This window comes from Trachemys scripta, chromosome 10 (assembly GCF_013100865.1).
Source record: "Trachemys scripta elegans isolate TJP31775 chromosome 10, CAS_Tse_1.0, whole genome shotgun sequence".
Lineage (NCBI taxonomy): Eukaryota > Metazoa > Chordata > Testudines > Emydidae > Trachemys > Trachemys scripta.
The window spans coordinates 4658533-4677600 of record NC_048307.1 but is presented as its reverse complement, the minus strand read 5'-3'; the positions used below and the strand labels follow the sequence as shown (position 1 = coordinate 4677600).

The window sequence follows — 19068 nt, the reverse complement described above, 5'->3', positions numbered from 1 at the left end:
GCGCTCCCTGCATGGCCAAGGCCAGGGTACCGGATCCCTGCAGGTGCTACATGCAGGGGAGGCTGCCCTCACAGACTACTATCAACTGTTATTTTTTTCCCCCATCGATGTGTGTGTGTCAGGTGAAATCGACATTTACCAATGACTAACTGTTTCCATCGAATCCTTTCCAGCCTACACATGGGTTTTTTTGTACTGCTCGATAAAGGAATTAAAAGTTTTCAGACCCACACCTTTCCCAGTGACCATATTCTTCCCATGGGGCTTACATCAACATCTGCTCTGATTTGTCCATCATAATGCAAGCAATTCCTTCTTATTGCCGTTAAAAAACAATGATGTCTAACAAATGACAACTAGAATGGAATATCCACTCTGGACAGTGAGACGACACCCATTAACCATCTGCTATCGAAAGTGGGGTTTCTGTTTACAGGGATTAGATACAAGCAGCTGCTCACACCCTCCCGCCTATTAAAGAGTTAACTGCAAAGCATCAGCCGCCAGATTTAGAAGCCTGCTGTAAAGCAGAGAGAGGGCATGACCCGAAATACCCATGAAAGAACCTTCTGCAGAAATGAAGAAAAAAAAAAAAAAAGCCAGAGACAAGACAGATTGGTGAAAGTTAAGGAGGATAAAACAGTCTGATTAGCAAGTGGGAGGGAAGTGAGGGGGTGGAAGAGCATGGGTATTGTGGGGGCAGGATTGTGTTTAGAGTCAACAGGCTGAGAAATGAATGTGATATTTTAGCCAGTTTGCCATCTGCTCCTAACCTCTGAAATACCTGCTTTTCCCAAAAACTGCAGCGGGAGTGAGAGCTTAGCCCAGCCCATGAGCGTTCTTGCGTTGATTACATAACCGAGCAGATCTATGACGTCCTCGGTCACTGTTCTGACTCTTGCAATTTTTGTTCTGAATCTTGAGGGGACATTGCCGAGCATTTTTAAAGCTGGAACCGTTTTGTCTTGTATGCAGAGAGAGGGAACGCAGCAAAGAAAAGATCCAAGCGCTCGCTGATTGCGGGAATGTCCAAGGCTGTAAATAGTGACGGCTCTTGAGTATTATTAGCTCAGCATTTTCCTGGGTGAGCTTTTAAACTTTTGGATGATCTAATACAGCTTCCGTGCTAAAACAGGGAAATCTTTTGGACCAACTCTGAGGACAACGGATTCAACTGAAATGTTATTAAAAATGAACTGCCAGATTGGCTCAGAGAATCTAGTCAGTATTTTGTCTGCACCCAGGGCTGGCACCAGCTGCTTCGGAGGAAGGTTTCTTTCACAGTTACGGCATAAGCTTCCCCCACGGAAACCTGACCTCCAGTAGTCAGAAGGCTGCCGTATGCCCTCAAAAATAAATGCATAGATTCATAGATTCTAGGACTGGAAGGGACCTCGAGAGGTCATCGAGTCCAGTTCCCTGCCCTCATGGCAGGACCAAATACTGTCTAGACCATCCCTGATAGACATTTATCCAACCTACTCTTAAATATCTCCAGAGATGGAGATTCCACAACCTCTCTAGGCAATTTATTCCAGTGTTTAACCACCCTGACAGTTAGGAACTTTTTCCTAATGTCCAAACTATTCTCACTCTAGATATTTCTATTCGCTACTGAAATGTCTAATACCACGTTGAATCCTGCCAAGATCTTCGGCCTCACCAATCTCTTGTGGCAATGAGTACCACAGGCTAATTGCAGGTGAGAGAAGAACTATTTCCTTTTATCCCTTTCGAATCTGCTGCCTTCCCATTTCACCTAATGACCCCGGGCGATCAAGTGTTTGTGTCACAAAGGCCTTTTATCGCACGCGATTGCTCAACGCATACTCACGGCTCCAGTTTGTAGACATACTGCCCCTCGGGAGTGCGCTGCTGGTGGTAGGTCAGGTTATAAGCCAGCATTGTACTGATCAAGTCAGCCAGCTGCTGCTTCTCCTTGAGACTGTAGAGCTGCGTGTTCACCTGTAAAGAAATAACCCAAACTGAGACCCCTTCACACAAGGGCTAGCTAGCTATCACTCTAAGGTACCTATCTGGCCCCCACTACCAAAGTATCTGAGCACCTATAATCGTCAGAGCAGCATTATCCTCATCGGAGACATGGGGAAACTGAGGCAGGGGGTGGCTAAGTGACTTACCCAAGGTCACACAGGAAGTCTGTGAAACAGCAGAGCCTGGAACCCTGGTCTCCTACACTCACAACTGCCGTCTCACTCATGCCTGCTCTGTATGTAAAACCTCTCACAGCTTCACAGAGGGACAACAGAGAGGGTCCCAGGTCAGTCAAACCCCTTTGTGATCTAGGCTTCAATTAGGCAGCAGTTTACAAGATTATACACGCTAAAGAAAGACCCTCCCTCTCCTCCTCTTCCATCACGACCCCCAGCCGGGGGGATTTCAGCAGGACGACAGAAGCGGCGGTGAGGGGAGAGGGGTCTCAGCACAGAGCAGGTGCAGGTAACCTGCGGCACCAGAGCACTAACGCAGAACACGCCAGGGTTTGCCATGGACGCCCCCACCGGCTGGCACAAAGGGATCAGCCATGCGGGAGGGCTTGAGAAAGGAATGGGGCTCAATTTGTGCTTGCCCCTGCTGGCTGAGAACTCTTCCCGAGGCAAACACAGGAAGGCTGACCTGAGCCCACTAGCTGTGAGCAACTGCAGCTCCACTGAATTCAGCAGCGGTGCACTGGCTTGCACCAGGACTGAATGTGGCTCCTATCGCCTAGTTCCTGCAGCTGGACTCTTCGGGACCAGGCAACAGGGCTTCCATTCAGGGCCTTCCCCTTTGCAATTAGCTCCATTGCGTGATGAAGAGCAAGACACACGCCTACTTTGCAGCAGTCAGCATTTGATCAGCTGTTCCGGTGGTGGTGCTTGGTTCCTTTCTGTACCCCCCCCCCTAATGCAGCAGGTGGGCACAGACAGCCTCAGGGCGACAGTGGCAGCCCCGTTCATCCTCATTTTATTTATTCCTCCCCTTGGGAGCATCGTATGAAGTGTCCAGGGTTGCGTTTATGTAACCAAAGCTGCTGTTACAAGGATGAGTTAAAATTCCTCAGCGCTGGACAGAGAGTGGGAGATCGACCTGGTCTACCACTGAAACAGGAGCACAACCTGCACTAAACCAGGGACTCAAAGTGACGGCTGTTATTACCACGTCTGAAATATACACGCTACGATGAGCCAGTCTGGCACGGGGCGGGGGAGAAAACAAAATCCTCTTCCCCCTTCAACACAGACTCTGGGCTCTTCTGAAGCCTGAGCCAGGCAATATCATTTGAAAGACCGGGGTTAGGGGCTCTGCTAGCACAGATAGACCAGGCAGGGTTTGCATTAAGCTGCTGGCTCTATGAACTCCTCCAGCCAATGGCTGCAAACCCAGCAGCACCCTCAACGGAGCGGGAAAGAGGAAATCTGCCCTCCAGCCTCTGTGATTTATTACTTGAACAGTCAACGAGGTGCAAATTCGCCCTGAAAAGCCATTTCTCCGGCAGCTCGTGCTCTGCAATGCCCACACCCTCACCCTCACCAGCAATGAAATCCCGAGAGCCTACAGCACCAGTGGCCGGCTAGCGAGCTACCGCCGGCCCGCGAGCGGTGCAAGGTGGCATTTTCTAACACACAGAGAAACGTGTCCGTGTGCAGTATGAAAATTCCGCCTAGCTGGGGCAGGAGGGGACACGGAACAGGCCTGGGTAGCTACATCGTGGGAGAGGAATTGTCCTGAGCCTTGCTGGTCCTGACGGCTGGAGAGTAGGTATCCAGCTAAACATCTGGCCGCGCAGGTCAGGGGAGGGCCCGTGCGCACCCAGCTCAGACGCGACACTCCCCTGATCCTGGGACAGGCTCTCTGCAGGCCAGTCCCCCTGCACTGAGCTACAGCAGGCTGAGGGCTGCTCTAAACTTCTGCCGGTTGCTAAGGCCCCTAATGAGCCGAATCCCCAGCCAGGGATTGGCAGAGATTCGCAGTGTGCCTTCCCGGCCCCTTTTCCACGCATTCCTTCCCCCCTTCCCATGCTAGAGCAGAGACGCACAGCAGTTACTGTCTCGCCCCTGGACCGCTAGGGAATCCTCCCAACAGCAGACCGGTCCTCCTGGGGTGGAACCTGCCAGCAGCAGAGCATGAAGCGGCTGTAGGATGCCGGAGAGCTCTAGCCCTTTAATACAGGACTACAGACAGCAGGCTGCTAGCAGCAGGTGTATCAGAGCACAGCCTGCTTTGGGGCGTGGGAGGGAAGGAGTGGTACCTAAAACCAGCGACAGAAATCCTGGTTACCAAATAAAGCAGGAGCCGAGGTCAGCAAGGATGGCGGCCACAACACAGCGTTCAGAGCAATCCAGCGAGATAACAACGAGGCGGGGGGGGGGGGGGGGGGACGGGACGACACAACAATCCATACTAGGAGACAGGGAATTACTAACTGGGGCTCAACGTGGATCTATCATCTCCCAGGCTCTTTTATGTTTACTATGATGGTACACGAGAGTTTATTCCCCTTATCTTGATTAACGTAACTGGCTAATTCTTATTTCTCATGGTGTCCCGCACGTAACCCCATTCACGAATGCTAGTTCGTGTGAAAATACGCTTATATAAGTGACTTATAAATGACTTCGCCCTCCACTGGGCAAGAGACAGACAAGATGGTTATCGAGACAAGGCAGCCTATTTCCAAAGATGAGTGGTTAAAGTTAAGGCTCCAACTCCTGTAAGCAGCCCCATTTGTAGAAGCACTGAGCTCCTGCACCCCCTCCCTACTTCAGTGGAAGTCTGCTGGGTCCTCAGCACTTTTGAAGAAAATCAGGGAACTTATTTGCCTAGATATGGCGTGAGAAGCTGAAATTTGGACATCCATCTTTGGAAATCTGGGCCCATATTTAGAGGTTGTTACAGCACTGAATCCAAACCCTGCTCCCAGATAAACTGGTAGAAATGCAAAGTAACTGTATTGGAATCAATGGAGATATTGCAGATTTACTCTGCAGTAACAAAGCAAATGTTAGCCCTTGATCTACAGTATATACAACTTCATTACTTACCAAAGTGTTGTATCCAGGCAACCTATGGCCTACGCTAAAATACACTGCAGCTATGGGAAAGAGATTATGCTAATAATTGGATGTTTACGCAAGGCCCTTCATCCTCAAAGATTCTAACACACGCTATTAAACCATGTCAATGAAATGCAGCCATTTCTGGGGAGGAGGTTGATAACCGACAAATATCCAGAATGCTGTACAAGGGTGTGGGTAGAACTGGAATGTGAAGAAGGGAAAATGTAGTTCAAGGGCTTTAGAATAACCCCTTGCTCGCACTAAAAGTAACAGGCTCGTTTATTCACACAAACTACACATTAGCCTTAATTTCTGAGGCTTTGTTGAAAGACAAACAAACAAATACACACAACCGCAGGATGACGGATTAAACAGGTGACACTTTTCAGCAGAAATATCAGATCTTGAAAGACATCTGAATGCAAGATCAAAGTGCTCTGAATAAATAAATGTCACATTTTAAGCAGCTCCAAGACATTGTTTAGCAATTGCTTTTGCTTCAAGTCCTCTCCTGATTATATACCTTTGTCTAGCTGTCTTACATAGCTGTCCCCTTTAGCCTCTAAATATCGGAAGGTTGCCTCAGGTAAAGCTTGGACGGATGGGTCACGAGATGGGAGCAAACATGGCATAGCTATATGACGGGGTGCGGTCCCTCACATACCGACCCGTACCAGCAACCCAGGACAACTCCTGGATGCCACTGCAATAGGAAACAGAATATCCAGCTCCATGAATCAGGACAAACTTTTATAAGGGTTCTGATCCTCATGGAGTGAGGGCTTGTGCCCCGATAGCCATCGAAGGATTGGAAGAAGCTGCCCCTTTGGCAGATTGTTCCACGGTTGTCTATTACCGGGATTCTTGCCTTTTTCTCTGCAGCATGTAGTACTGATTACCATCAGTCAGAGGACTCGCGATCAGACAGAGCCCTGGCTTGAAGTGGTATATAAATTGCGATGCTCTTTCTTATTTGCACGACAGTAGCGCCTAGAGGACCCCACCGAGATCATGGCCCCGTTGAGCTGGGTGTGCACAACACAGCAAGTGCCCCTGCCCCTACCAGCTCACAGTCCAGGGTGGAAGGGGAACCAGAGGCAGAGAGCGAAGAAGGGACTTGCCCAAGGTCAGCACTGGGAACAGAACCCAGGTCTCTCAGCTCCCAGTTCAGTGGCTTCTCCATTGAATCAGGGAAAGGAGCGCCCTGGGCTAAACATACCCTGCACCTAGTGTGGACTGACAAGCCACAGTGGAAGCATTCTCAAGGTCAGATGCCAGGTACAACTGGCACAAGCTAGTTCCCTCTGCCCACACTGGGAGCAGATCCCTTCATCACCATCCACACATTCCCTCTGGACATCCAGCGAGGGGGGGGAGGGAGCGCGCCAGGGGCTTTATTCTTCCCACTGATCAGAGACAGGAGCTAGACCAGGACTGGTCTATGCAACAGCTTCTCCTGGCATACCAGTTATTCCTCACAGTCCCACCCTCTCCAGAGTTTTGCTCTGGTTTGCCCACAACGAAGTTAGTGCGGCAGGAGCTGAAATGAATTTAGTGAGCGGGGAGGCAGAGGCTGAGTGTCCTCAACTCCCAGCGATGCCCGATGGAAGTGGAGGACTAAGCACTTTGCAGGACTGAATCAAAAAATCAACAAGAAAGTGCCTGTCGAAATAACATGCACACACGCCAGGGTGGCTCAGGGGCTGGAAGCAGTCTATGGCCTCCTTCACCACTAGGCCATTAGCGGAAACCTAGCCTGGCTCTGCAGTGATCAGAAGTTCCCTCCCCCATGATAGCTGCTTGGTGTCATCAGGTGTCGGTCCATTCCCAACAGCTGCGAGCCCACACTGTGAAACCCACCATACCAGCGAGTTTGCTCCCCGATTGGCACCGTTGGCGGAGTCCGAGCGGCGTCCATTGGATCAGCCGGGGCTGGATTCCTGCCCTCCAGAACACATTAGGGTAAGGGGCGACTTGATCACAGTCTATACGGATCTACATGGGGAACAACTATTTAATAAGGGGATCTTCAATCGAGCAGAGAAAGGTCGAACACGATCCAATGGCTGGAAGTGGAAGCTAGACAAATTCAGACTGGAAACGGGGTGTAAATTTGTGACAGTGAGAGTAATTAACCATGGGAACAATTTGAATCCTGGTGGATTCTCCAAGCAGGGGCAATTTTTAAACCAAGATTGGCTGTTTTTCTAGAAGATCTGCTCCAGGAATTATTTTGGGGGCAGGTCTCTGGCCTGCGTTATACAGGAGATCAGACTAGATCATCACAGTGGTCCCTGCTGGCCTTGGAATTTATGAATCAGAGCTGACGTAACAGTGAAAGAGAAGCTACTTCTCCACTCCCCAAAACCGTCCACTCAACAGCTTCCTTCAGCCCTATCTTTCTTCCCCTCGCTTACGCGCCAGGCAGCAATAGCTGCTACCGCGCTGTGATTTTTAATTGATCAGGGACGGATTCTTGCAACACACATTAAAATAAAAAAAGGCAGAAAGGAAAAACAAAATTAAGCCAAATAATCCTTAGGCCCCGAACGCTGGTTTCAGCTGGTTTCCCAGGAGCCAAGCAACTCGCAACTGAGCAAATAAACTCAGCGCACATCATCGTGCTGTTTTCCAGGGCTATTTTTAAACACGTTTGTGGAGGGCTGCAGAGACAATATTTAGAGTGCCGGTACCGTGCTTTTCTTCCCCCGCAGGTGCATTTTAGACACCACAATATGTAAACACACCACAGTGACCACCTGCCATTTGCATATGTTCCCAATCAAGGCCTTTCTAAAAACACGGCGGCCTCCAGAAAGAAACAGCCTATTGCACCAAAGACTCTGGGAAGCCATCTTTGATTTATTAGACTCACTACCTTTAGTTGTATCCATGTCAGTTAAAGACCTTCCCCTCAAGAACATAAGGCCTTTCTGTACAGAGTGACCTAGTAGCTAGTACAGGAAGATGGGCTGCAGGGAGTCAGGACTCCTGGGTTCTGTCACCAGCTTGCTGTGTTAGCTTGGGCAAATCACAGTTTACCTCTCAGAAAAATGGGAGGAAACACACACAAGCTACTTAAAGTTTTATTCCTTTGAGACGGCTGAAGGAAGACAAATAAGTGCAAAATGGAACAATTTTTACTAGCAACTTTAGTGCTGATAAATCCCCAAAAGAATTCTTCGTCACTGACTGAACTGTGCATACAGTGGACAATAAGCTACGTACCTTTGCCTGCCAATTTATTTCACAGGAAAACTCAGGATGCATGAGAACACATTTTTACTGCATCGTGACATCTGATAACCAGAATATAACCAAGCCTGACAAGGCAGCAGCTGTGTTCAAAACATGAGTGTGAGCAGAGATGTTTGCAAAAATAAAATCAAGTCCAAACTGTACGCGTGTGTAATCAAATACAAATCAGGAACGTTTCCGCAGCATTCAATGCTGAAAGTGACACATGAACTGATAAAGGGCTGCCCCACCCCCTACAGAAGGGGAGGAAGGCCTGTTGCAGAGAAATGACAAAGGGAAGTTACAGATAAACCAGATGAAAGTCCTAGTGGGTAACAGCAGAAATCTGTGTCAAGAAAGAAAAGCTGACGTGACGGGATTTTTTAAAAGATCTGCGTCCAATGGCAGAGCCACGGCAGGGATCTGAGAAAGTAACACTGCGTTGCACTCGCTCTCTGCTGACCTGAGGCTTACAACTGCAGACGATGCCATTCTGCAGATGGGGAAACGGAGGCAGAGATATTAAGTGACTTGCCGGAGGTCATGCAGGAGGTCAGCGACAGAGCCTGGGATAGAAACCAGCTTTCTTCCCTCCCGGCTCTAAGTGCTGGACAATATGGTCCCATCCTATTGCTCTCATGGGCGGTGGATTATGCCAACCACCACCCGTTCCTATCACAACAGTGCTCCCCCAACTAGCTGGGAGCGTGGAAAGCTCATCTCCTCAACGGCATCTACCATTTCACCAGAGCCTTGGGACACCCAGGGATTCTCCGACACCAAAGGAGTTCGGTGCTCGTACCCCCGAACCCAGCTCTGGTCCCACCATTTCACAGAGCACAGCGCTCAAAGGGGTGTTCTCAGCTATAAACCTTCCTTCCCTGTTCCCCAGTGGCTGCTCCTCAATTCAGACCCGCAGCACTGCCTGCTACACCAGGCCTGGGGATCGCCAAACACAGGCTGGCCAGGGCAGCAAGAAGCGCCATGCTCGGTGCCCGTCTGGTGACATGCACAAATAGGGGACTCTGAGGAAGAGTCTGAATTCCTGTTTGCTTCTGACCCAGTGACAATGAGGCTGGGAAAACCCCGGGCAAACGTCTCCCAGCCAGGATAGAAGCCACACTCGGTCCATCCACTGCAGGACTGGCAGGCTGTTCCCCAGACTCATTTGTGGCCACTAAGGGACAATCTACTTCCCTTTGGTACTTCGGCGCCCCACCCGCCATTAATGGTAACTGGTGGCCTCCGCACCTTTAATGCATTAAGCCTCACACCTTTCCTTTGAGCAGAGCGGGGCTATGATTCCCATTTTACAGATGGGGAAGCGAGGCCCACAGAGACTAAGTGATTTGCCCAAGGACACACAGGAAGTTTGTGGCAGAGCCAGGAATTGAACCTGGCTCTCCAGTGTGCCAACCTAACCCCCTATCCACTAGACCACTCCCTTCCTTCTTCCTCTGGGTGAATGGTCGAAGCCAGCCATCAGACATGCAAAGGACAGAACGTGCCAGCACTTTACAGGGACCCACCCTTACTGCTGCTAACTCTGGGTCGTACCGAGCATCCCTGAGAGCTTTTAACTCTTGACTTCAGGTGCTGTGTCCATAGGATGATCCTAATCTGGTGTAGCTGGAAGTGAGGATCCCCCCAGAAAGGGGAAGATCTGTTCAACAGGAGAGCATAAAGGAGCAACCTCCACCTGGCAGGACTGGGCCTTCTGTCACTGCTTGTATCTTAGCAATGCCAGTTACAAGACCTTCCCCGAACCACCCAGCCTTAGCTTCCCAACCATGGGAGATGCATCTGGAACACAGGTGAGGTTAACCGAGAGTCGAGCGCAATTAATCCGTAAAACCTTTAATCGCAAAAACAACATGAAGTAGATTTTTTCCCCTGATACAAGGAGGACAGTTAATACCCAGGAGGATTAAAGCACTGAGAGCGGAGGGGAAAGAGTTTCCTATTAGGGACACAATGTGCTTGATGGGGCGGGGAGCCTTCTCAGCAGGCCAAAAGGAAAATCCACCATGACATCTAACTGAGTGCCCAGGTAACTGAAACCAGCCACCCCTGTACAAAACAAGAGCTGCTGAATAGAGACGCGCCATCCAGGGAGAAAGCGGCCTGCACTCCTCAGCAACTGCAATGTACGGGCCTGCACCAGAGCAACGTCCATGTGGGTTGGAGTGAGAGACACCAAACAGGGCTGTGCCACTTTCCCCCTGGCTGATAGGGACAGAGCCCCTTGCTCTCCGGTGCCAATGCAAAAGAGCAGCATTCACTGACCCAAATCAGACCCAGCCTTCGCAGCCACTAGGGCCTGTAAGAGGGATCAGAGAGGAAAGCATTAGTGTCCCAGAATCCACTGGGGGTGCTTTGATCCCATCCTAACACAACAGCGTGTTCTCCTCTGGCTGCACTCACAGACCAAATCTTGCTCTATACCCCGCTTCTGCTCCCGGCCATCTCTGTGCTCTCTGCTGGTACAAGAGCTCTTCCTTCAGCTCTGGCTACCTGTCTCTCCCCCTCACTGGCTGGCTGCCTGTACGTCTCTGCTCCCTTCCCAGCGTTGCTGGCCTCATTGCTTTGGTTTGACCTTCACAGACCCCCTAATTCTTTAGGCACCGGGGACTTACCAGGACTGTTTATGTCCCACCTATGGAAGTGCAAACTGACACGTAAGTGCATAAGAACAGACACATGCGCGAACACCCCTCTCCCCAAGCGGCTGATTACCAGAGGTGCCAAGTTCTTGCAGCTCCTACGGACTTCAGCTGTAGGCACTCAGCACTACCCCACAGACCCCAAACGTCCGGCATCGGGACTGGGATGTCCTCTCACAGCGGCCCCACTTTAAAGCTAACCCAAAGGTTGGGGCACTAGGCTCTGGGGTGGCGGGCTCAGCCCCTTTCTATTCTCTGCAATTCATACCCCATCCCCGTCTGCTGCTCGGAATTATTCAGAGCATTCTGGGTCCCAGTTTGTCTGAGGGACACTTTCCAAAGGGATGGTTCCCGCTGCCCCATGGACAAGTACAAGGCACTTGCCACCAGCACGGAGACATGCGCAGGGGTCACTCACCGGCCTGAGCTTTGGGGAGATGATGTCTAGGAGCAGACAGAGTGCCTCCAGGATGAGAGACTGTGGCCCCGCGCGGCTCCGAGAGCTGGGTGCGATCCCCGATATCATGGACGCCACGAGATTCTGCATCTGGTTCAGTTTGGTCAGAGCCTGGTTTAAGACAGAGCAGGAAACCTGTGAGCCACTGTGTTGCAAACGCACTTACATCCAAAGGCAAATCACCTAGGAACCCAGGAGTCCGAGTCAAGCTCCGCTGCTCCAACGGCTGCTTCCTTCCAGCAACACAGCTGTAACCATCTTACCTACAGAAAGGAAGCCAATAACCCTCTCTCATAGGCCCCAAAGCACCGGCCCGGGCCCATTAGTTCTCAGTACTTGCCTCATACTGGCTGTTGGGATAGGCTAGTCTGGGGATGCTGGACGCAGCAAAGAGCAGATGAAAAGCAATGGGGAGGAAGGGCAGGTATCTCATCAGCTGGAAGTTCTGGCCGTGCATCACGGTGCTGTTGACTATGTCGGAGAAGCCCAGCCACTCCAGAGCCAGACACACCGCGCTGAAACTGGAATCCTTTAACTTCATGTTCAGGAAGTTGTCGTACAGGCCCTGGAAGGAACAGAGCAGAGCGATGGTTACATATCGATCCTGACTAGACAGCCTGTCACCTACATAGCTGGGAGTCGGGGTTTCACGCATCCCACTAATATGTAGTTCAACTGCTGTGTATCCACCTCCTGCACTATCCAGAAGTAACAGCAAATCAATCCTTGTGGCATCTGCGTGTTAGACGCACACAGGAAACTGAACGGGTTTTATTTATTTGTGACAACCAGCAATCCGATTGGCTGCTCTTGACCAATCCCAAGTTTTATCACAGTTGGTGTATCACAATGACCGGACTTTATCATGCTTCTTAATTCTTACCCTTTGAAGACTAAAGGCCACGTTTACAGAACTGTGCATTTGCAGGTGCGCAGGTTAGGTGGACAATTACCGTTCCTGCGTCACAATTGCATGTACAAGCATCGTATTTGCCCATGAAAATGTGAGATTTCCAACAATGGTGTGTGCAAAATTAGCATCTAAATCATTGCACCTTTGTGCAGGTACCCAGTTGCAAAAATAAAGGCCTATAGATCTTTAGCCAATTAGAACAGTATGAAGTTATCAGTGTTTCCATCAGAAAGTATTTGTTGTACCGCCAAAAATAATTTAAAGGGCGCCTTTTAAGTTTTTAAGCATTGGCACCCCCACACTCCTAATCAAAGGGAACTGTAAACATTTATAATTTGTGATAGTTAATTGAAGAAGAAATCCATTCCCTGGCTAAACTTCCACACAAATGCCCTCATATAAAAACTTGATTTCATTTCACAATCAGAACGCCTGTGCTGGAAGTCTCCAGACAGCCACCGAGTTCAGTCAGTAACATTCTTGAGATGAACTGAAACTCCCACGCACGCTGCTACTAATCAAGTAGCATCTCTGCCAAGAAAAGTTTTCAGCTCACAAAGGGCCTGTTGCCCAGAGTAAGCAGAACATCACTGAGAAGTCAACGGAACTATACCGACTTCCACCTGAGAGTCTGGTTCACAAAATTCCCCCCCTTTCTCTGGGTAGAATAGCGACATATTTACTTCCCTCTGTCCACCAGGATAAGATTCCGGGCCACGTCACGCGACACTGTTGAGTTCAGTCACGACACACTTGTAGATCAATTTCTGATAATTTTCATATGACTTTACATTGTGCCTTTTTATATAACCTTGTGGTGGGTCTACCCACGTGTGACCTCTGTTTTTATGGAACTTTGTATCAAAGCCTCATTTAGAAACTTTGCATTGCCCTTGGTATAATATTATAGCCCCTAAGGATAGAATAACATAGAAGAAAAATTTCTTTTTGCTATCAGTAGAACAAGAGCTCCCCCCCCCCCCCACTCTTAATCAATTGCCCTGTTGAATGAATGAGGTGTGGATGAGCAAGGCATGGAAGGCAGCACCTCCAGACAGCCTCAACTGTTGGAGAGGGGCTGGGAGCCAGACCCAAGGACAATAAAACGTGTCAAGTGGGCTCATTAAAGACAAGCAGACATACCGACGGCCTCGGGGGTTAGAAGCAAGCACCTTCTTTTGGAAACACCCTCTTTGCAGCATTGGGACAACACTCAAAAGAAAGCAGCACAAAGGACCAATGGACACAGACACAGAGTTTGAATCTGGTATAGATTTGCATAAGAGGAAAGCTGCTATAAAAGTGAGGTGTCTTGCAGAGGACCCCGGGTCTCGTCTTGTCAACATGGGAGCATCGATCCGGATCGGCAGAAGCCCGGCTCCACCCCCTCCCCCATCTAACTCACCTGGCCAGTGAAGTTAAGGGGAGCAACTAATTGGTAACAACAAGACGGAATGGGTTTGTGTGTGTGAGTGTAAGTGTAATATATTATATGCATATAATACAGTGTTAATGAATATATGTATTACTAATAAATGTGGCGTTTTGTCTTATTCCCCCTGAAAAGATCCTGTGCAGTACTTTAAGTACAACACACTGCACCGTAACGCCACATGGGAGAAGCTGAGTCCACCACTTCCAAACTGCCTTGCAGTATCACCACACATTGCATGGAGTTACAGTGTGTCCAATGGTTCTTTACTCGCCATGGCTGAGATGAACGGCATAAGGCACCATGATTCTTTCATCTACCAAGGTATCATAAGGCAGTGGCTCTCAACCAGGGGTCCGGGGCACCCTGGGGGACCGTGAGCAGGTTTCAGGGGGCCCACCAAGCAGGGCCAAGGCTAGACTCCCTGGGGCCTGGGGCAGAAAGCCAAAGCCCCTCTGCCCAGGGCTGAAGCTCGGGGCTGAAGACGAAGCCTGAACAACGTAGCTTCCCCAGGCAATTGCCCTGCTTGCTATCCCGTAACGCCGGCCCCGGTTTTTATATGCAGAAAACCAGTTGTTATGGCACAGCTGGGCCGTGGAGTTTTTATAGCGTGGGGGGGAAGCTCAGAAAGAAAAAGGTTGAGAACCCCTGTCATAAGGGAACCTGGAAGTAATTTTCAGGCACCGCCGTACCATAGTGAAACATGGTTTTTCCCTTTCATTCCATTCCGCAGCCTCTGGCTTGGTCTTATTTTAGAATGGTCAGCTGGCAACAGATGTGGTCCTAGAGACTAAAGCTGCGTGACCTCCCTGGTGTAATGCCAGCGGTAGCCGGTGTTAGCCAGATCTCTGCCTCATAACCTGGGTGGAAAATACCCTGGGGAGGTGGAGGCAACAGCACCTGGCTTTCCTGCTGAAACGGCTGTACCTGAGTGAGCTTCTCTTGCTCCCCAGAAGAGGTGGCGAGGTGCAGGATGTGATGGAACCTTTGGGTGGATGCGTTAAGACCAGCTCTTCCCCCAGCCATGTTTAACAGGTCAGCATCACCTCCCAGGAGGATCTGATTTGGCAAGGAAGGGTCCATGCCAATCCTCTGTCTGGGGAGAGACAAAGGAACAAAGGAGGGAGCGTGGGTGAATAATAAAAGGAAGAAAGGGTGGTGAGGTCCAAAGATAAAGAGATTAGCAGAGCACGCTCAGGCTGTTCAGAATGGCTTTAGCATTGCCCTCCACCCAAGTTACAACCAACACTGGAGATGGCACAAGAGAACACAAGAATACGAGGTACCCAAGAGCTGCTTAAATGAAGCCCTCTGCCGCAGGATATGAATTATGGCCTATGCATTGTAATGGAGATTTCAGATTTCTCCATTGCAAACAAATGCACATAGCTACTCGTTTCTGTAGCCTTAGTGGTGCCTGAAACCCCTTCCTCCCACATACTGAACAAATGAGAGTGTTTCCTATGCTACCCTGCTCTCCCCATAGTGGAGACATAACCAGCACTCCCTTTACCTCTGAATCTTTGGAAGCTGGAAGATCTCCTGCCAGATGGAGAAGAGCCCCTTGTTCTGGTCCTTCAAGCCAATCTTCATTGTCTGCACCACCCTCATGCTGAGTTCTTTCTTGCCTCGGCCATGAAGGAACTGGAAATACAACCAAGAAGTCTGATTATAGGCAATGCCATGAAGAACGTGAGGGAGGGTCCCTGCTGCAGAGGAAGGCAATTAGGGGCAAGGCAGGAAGAGGCATTTTAGTGGCATTTGACCATTCATCCTTCCAAGCTTGTGCTGATAAAAATGGCAGTTAATGGCACCCGAATCTGACTTTACATACTCTGTCTACAGGGTGATGCTAAGTTGTGATCCCAGAAAGGGGGAAATCTGCTTAACAGGAGAGCTTAAAGAAATGAAGTGGACCAAACTGGATGGACATTTCAAAGGCCCAGTGATGGGATACAGAGCTTTTCCTTCAGACTGCCAGCTGGAATCCAGCCCTGTGTCAAGAGCCACAGAGTCTAGACCACCCACAGGCCTGTGGGAAGCGGCAGCTCTGCCATACCTGCAAGGTGTTTATACACGACCGGATGTCATTCTCCGTCTTCTCACACAGCACCGTGAGTGCCCCTGTATCTGCCTTCATGCCCTGCTTGACGGCAATCTACAGAAAAGGGGGTGAGTGCGTTAGCTCCCGTGTAACACAGGCCTCACAGAGAAATAATCCCGGGCAGAAGGGCGCTTTGAGTGTATACTGACCTCGTACAGTCTCTGCACCAGCCGGGAGGGGGCAGTCTGAGGAAAATTTAAGAGGAACGCTTGCTGTCTCAGCTGCCTCAGAGAGGGGACATACCTGCCAAAGGGGAACACAGAGGCCTTTAAGGATAACCCGTATGGAGGAGGGAAACCAACAAAATAATGAGCCTGTAGCTACAGACCAAGCCTAACTCCTTTCTTCAGTGGAAGTTTGGTCCATAGGGACCTCTCTATTGCAGACCCTAGCATACATTTACACGTACTGGGTTAAAAGGGTCCTGGGTAGGTGCGGGTTTGTAATGCACACAGAGGACTTCGTGATTTAAGAAAGGCTCAAAGGTGCTTAAAAGGTGCCTTCTCTGGGGAGGTTTGATAAGTCACTAAGTTGCCTTGGGAATGCTATGGTGGGCAGATGCTGCTCAGAGAACGTGGTGGGACCAGAAATGTGCCAGCATCTCTCCTGACCAGTGCTAAAATTGTAATTTAGCTGGAGGAGAAAGAAACAGTTGAATGATTAGAGAGAGAGAGAAGGGGGGGGAATTGCTTTCACACAATGAATCACAGTGTCTTCACCATAGGTCCCCAAAGTGTGGGGCACATCCCCCAAAGGGGACATAGAGGAACGTCCTGGGGTGCGTGGCAGGGCCTGGGCCAGCCCCCATGGGGGCAGGGAGGGAACGCCACCCAGCCCCTCCCTGCCCCCAGCTCTGCTCCAGTCCTGCCCCCAGCTGCGCCCCCCAGCTCATGCCTGGCGCCATCCCCAGCCCCAGTGTGGCTCCGTTCCTGGCTTGGGGCTGAGGCTGGGGGCAAGGCTGGGAGCAGAGCCACCCCTGGTCATTGGCCCGGTTGCTGGCCCCCACCACAGCCCAGCTGCAGCTCCGCTCCTGCCCACCCACAGCTGCAACTCCAGCTTTGGCTCCCTTACCCCATTCACCCGCCAGCCCCTTCCAGCCATGGCCCCGTTCCCAGACTGGCAGGGGTGTGTGGACAACGGGAGGTGGGAGGGGGGCGACCCTCAAAAGTTTGGGGACCACTGGTCTTCACAGTCACCACACACAAACCATGTACTCAGGCTGGTCTGCAGAGAAGGAAGCAAAGCATTGAGAAGTAAAACTAACCACCACCATTCTTTATTCTAGCCCCAGCACCACGGAGCAGCCAGCCAGCAACCCTCTGCTGGTTGGTTCTGGTTTTACGCCTGATCCCATCTTCAATTTCCTCACCCAGAGTGAAAGGCCCCAAATGAAAGATACTAACTGGTCATTGCAAATGCAGATGATTGGCCTTAATAAGATGCCGCCTTCCCGTCTCCTTTTTCTGCCACCTGCTCCGCCCGGGTTAGCTGCCGGCTCGGTCTCCGTGTCCTTACGGTTGATGATGCTTAGCAACACGTTAATAGAAGCCTTGAAGAATTGGGTGGGGGGAAAAAAAGAGTGAACGTTAGTTATGGAGGGATGCGGGAAAGAGTGAATATGACTGAGCTAATTCTCCGCGATGGGGAAAGCCGGGGGGTGGGTCAGGATGCTCGACTCCAGTGCCGCTGGGAGGGGCACTCATCAGCTGGATCTCTCTTCCTTGGGGTCTTCTGCCAAGATCAAGCACAGAACTGGTGTTAGTATGAGATCTGTCCATTCCTGGGGGGCGGGCGCCGCGATCCAATCTCTGAGCTCGACAGTCCTGTACCTATCCTCTCCCCAAGACGCCCAAGTGTACCAAATGCTTTTCTTGGAAGGAAGCCCACAAGCACACAACCGAGTTAAAGGCTTCACCCCATTCTACATCTGAACTCTCTCTCCCCCATTTCCGACTTGCTTAGAACCCTCTCGACCTCTTCCCCAGTACGCGCGGCACACATGGCAGACATGAGTCGCCACCACTAGGAGTCAGGCTTTGACATCTCTCCTTGGGCCCAGCCAGAGGAGAAGCCAGGCTAAGTACTCCTCTCTCAGAAAGTTACTGACCAGTCTGGACTTGCAAAGCGGAGCAATGGTGACTAAACACACCTGCAGCAAACCACTAAGGGCCAGATTTTTAAAGGTATTAAAGCGTCTAGTGGGATTTTCAAAAGCCTCTAGCCACTGAACTCCCACTGATTTCAGTGGGTGTCAGGCAAGTAGGTGTTTTTGAAAATATCCCTGGGTGCCTAGGTACCTTTCAAAATCTGGCTCTAAGTGTCTCGGTCACTTTCCTGCTCCCCCAACACAGAAGAACAAGTGATGAGGAAACAGTAGGATCTCCCCAGCTATGAAACCCAAGGTTGGGCCCCCCCCTCAAGTCACAGGGCTTACAGTTGGCGCACCGTCTATCTCATCAATGACCAGGCAGTTGGGCTTTTCACTGGCCCCCAGCACAGACTTCATCTGAGTAGCAGCTTCAATCCGCGTTTTGAATATGTCCGGGCTGCGGTCATCACTGAAACAAAAGCCGTTTGGAGCCGTTTATATCCCTCTTGCGTTTATTCTGCCTTGAAGATATCCTGCCAGGATAGACCGGAAGGCCAGGCAAGAGAACCGACTCACCTGGCGTTCATTTCAACGACGTTGTATCCTGCATGCTTGGCAATCACGTGGGCCAGCGTGGTCTTCCCCAAACCCGGTGGGCCACACAGCAGCGCCACCTGCAGCAGAGAGTGGGAATACAGAGCAATGCACACCGTGTGCCCAGCACCAGACAGTCGCTCGATATCAAACAAGGTCTATGTTGCAAAGGGTTAAAGCTCTAAAAACTGCTCTGTCTTTAAAGCTGCCCCATCTTCTACCTCCCAAGGCTCCGGGAACTTCTTGGCATTAAGACCCTATGGTGCTTTATACAGCAACACTAGCCCAGTAGCCTGATCAAATCCCAGTTCGGGTCATTGTAACCTTGCCTATTTAATTCCTGCCATTTCAATGAAATTCTTCTTCACTTCCTGTCTTCAATGATCCCGTGGCACTGCTATTAAACATCAGCCTCGGTCCACCCTAGAAGCGGCTGCACGGATTGCTATATTTATGCATTTTACATGGCCAAGATATAAAAGCAAACGAAAACAGTTCACTTATTCAAAGCGATGGGAG

General features: G+C 50.4%; 1 protein-coding gene across 1 annotated transcript in view; it reads right to left on the bottom strand.

Annotated features, from left to right (window-relative positions):
* CHTF18 (chromosome transmission fidelity factor 18) overlaps window positions 1–19068 on the bottom strand; it is a 48270-nt gene that overhangs the window by 21146 nt on the left and 8056 nt on the right. Inside the window, exons 9-18 of the mRNA XM_034782923.1 lie at window positions 18532–18629; window positions 18301–18424; window positions 17270–17415; window positions 16016–16109; window positions 15822–15920; window positions 15276–15406; window positions 14690–14858; window positions 11758–11982; window positions 11379–11528; window positions 1835–1965 (exon numbers count right to left, since the gene is read on the bottom strand). Coding sequence (XP_034638814.1) covers window positions 1835–1965; window positions 11379–11528; window positions 11758–11982; window positions 14690–14858; window positions 15276–15406; window positions 15822–15920; window positions 16016–16109; window positions 17270–17415; window positions 18301–18424; window positions 18532–18629 — 1367 coding nt within the window. The remainder of the gene's footprint in view (window positions 1–1834; window positions 1966–11378; window positions 11529–11757; window positions 11983–14689; window positions 14859–15275; window positions 15407–15821; window positions 15921–16015; window positions 16110–17269; window positions 17416–18300; window positions 18425–18531; window positions 18630–19068) is intronic.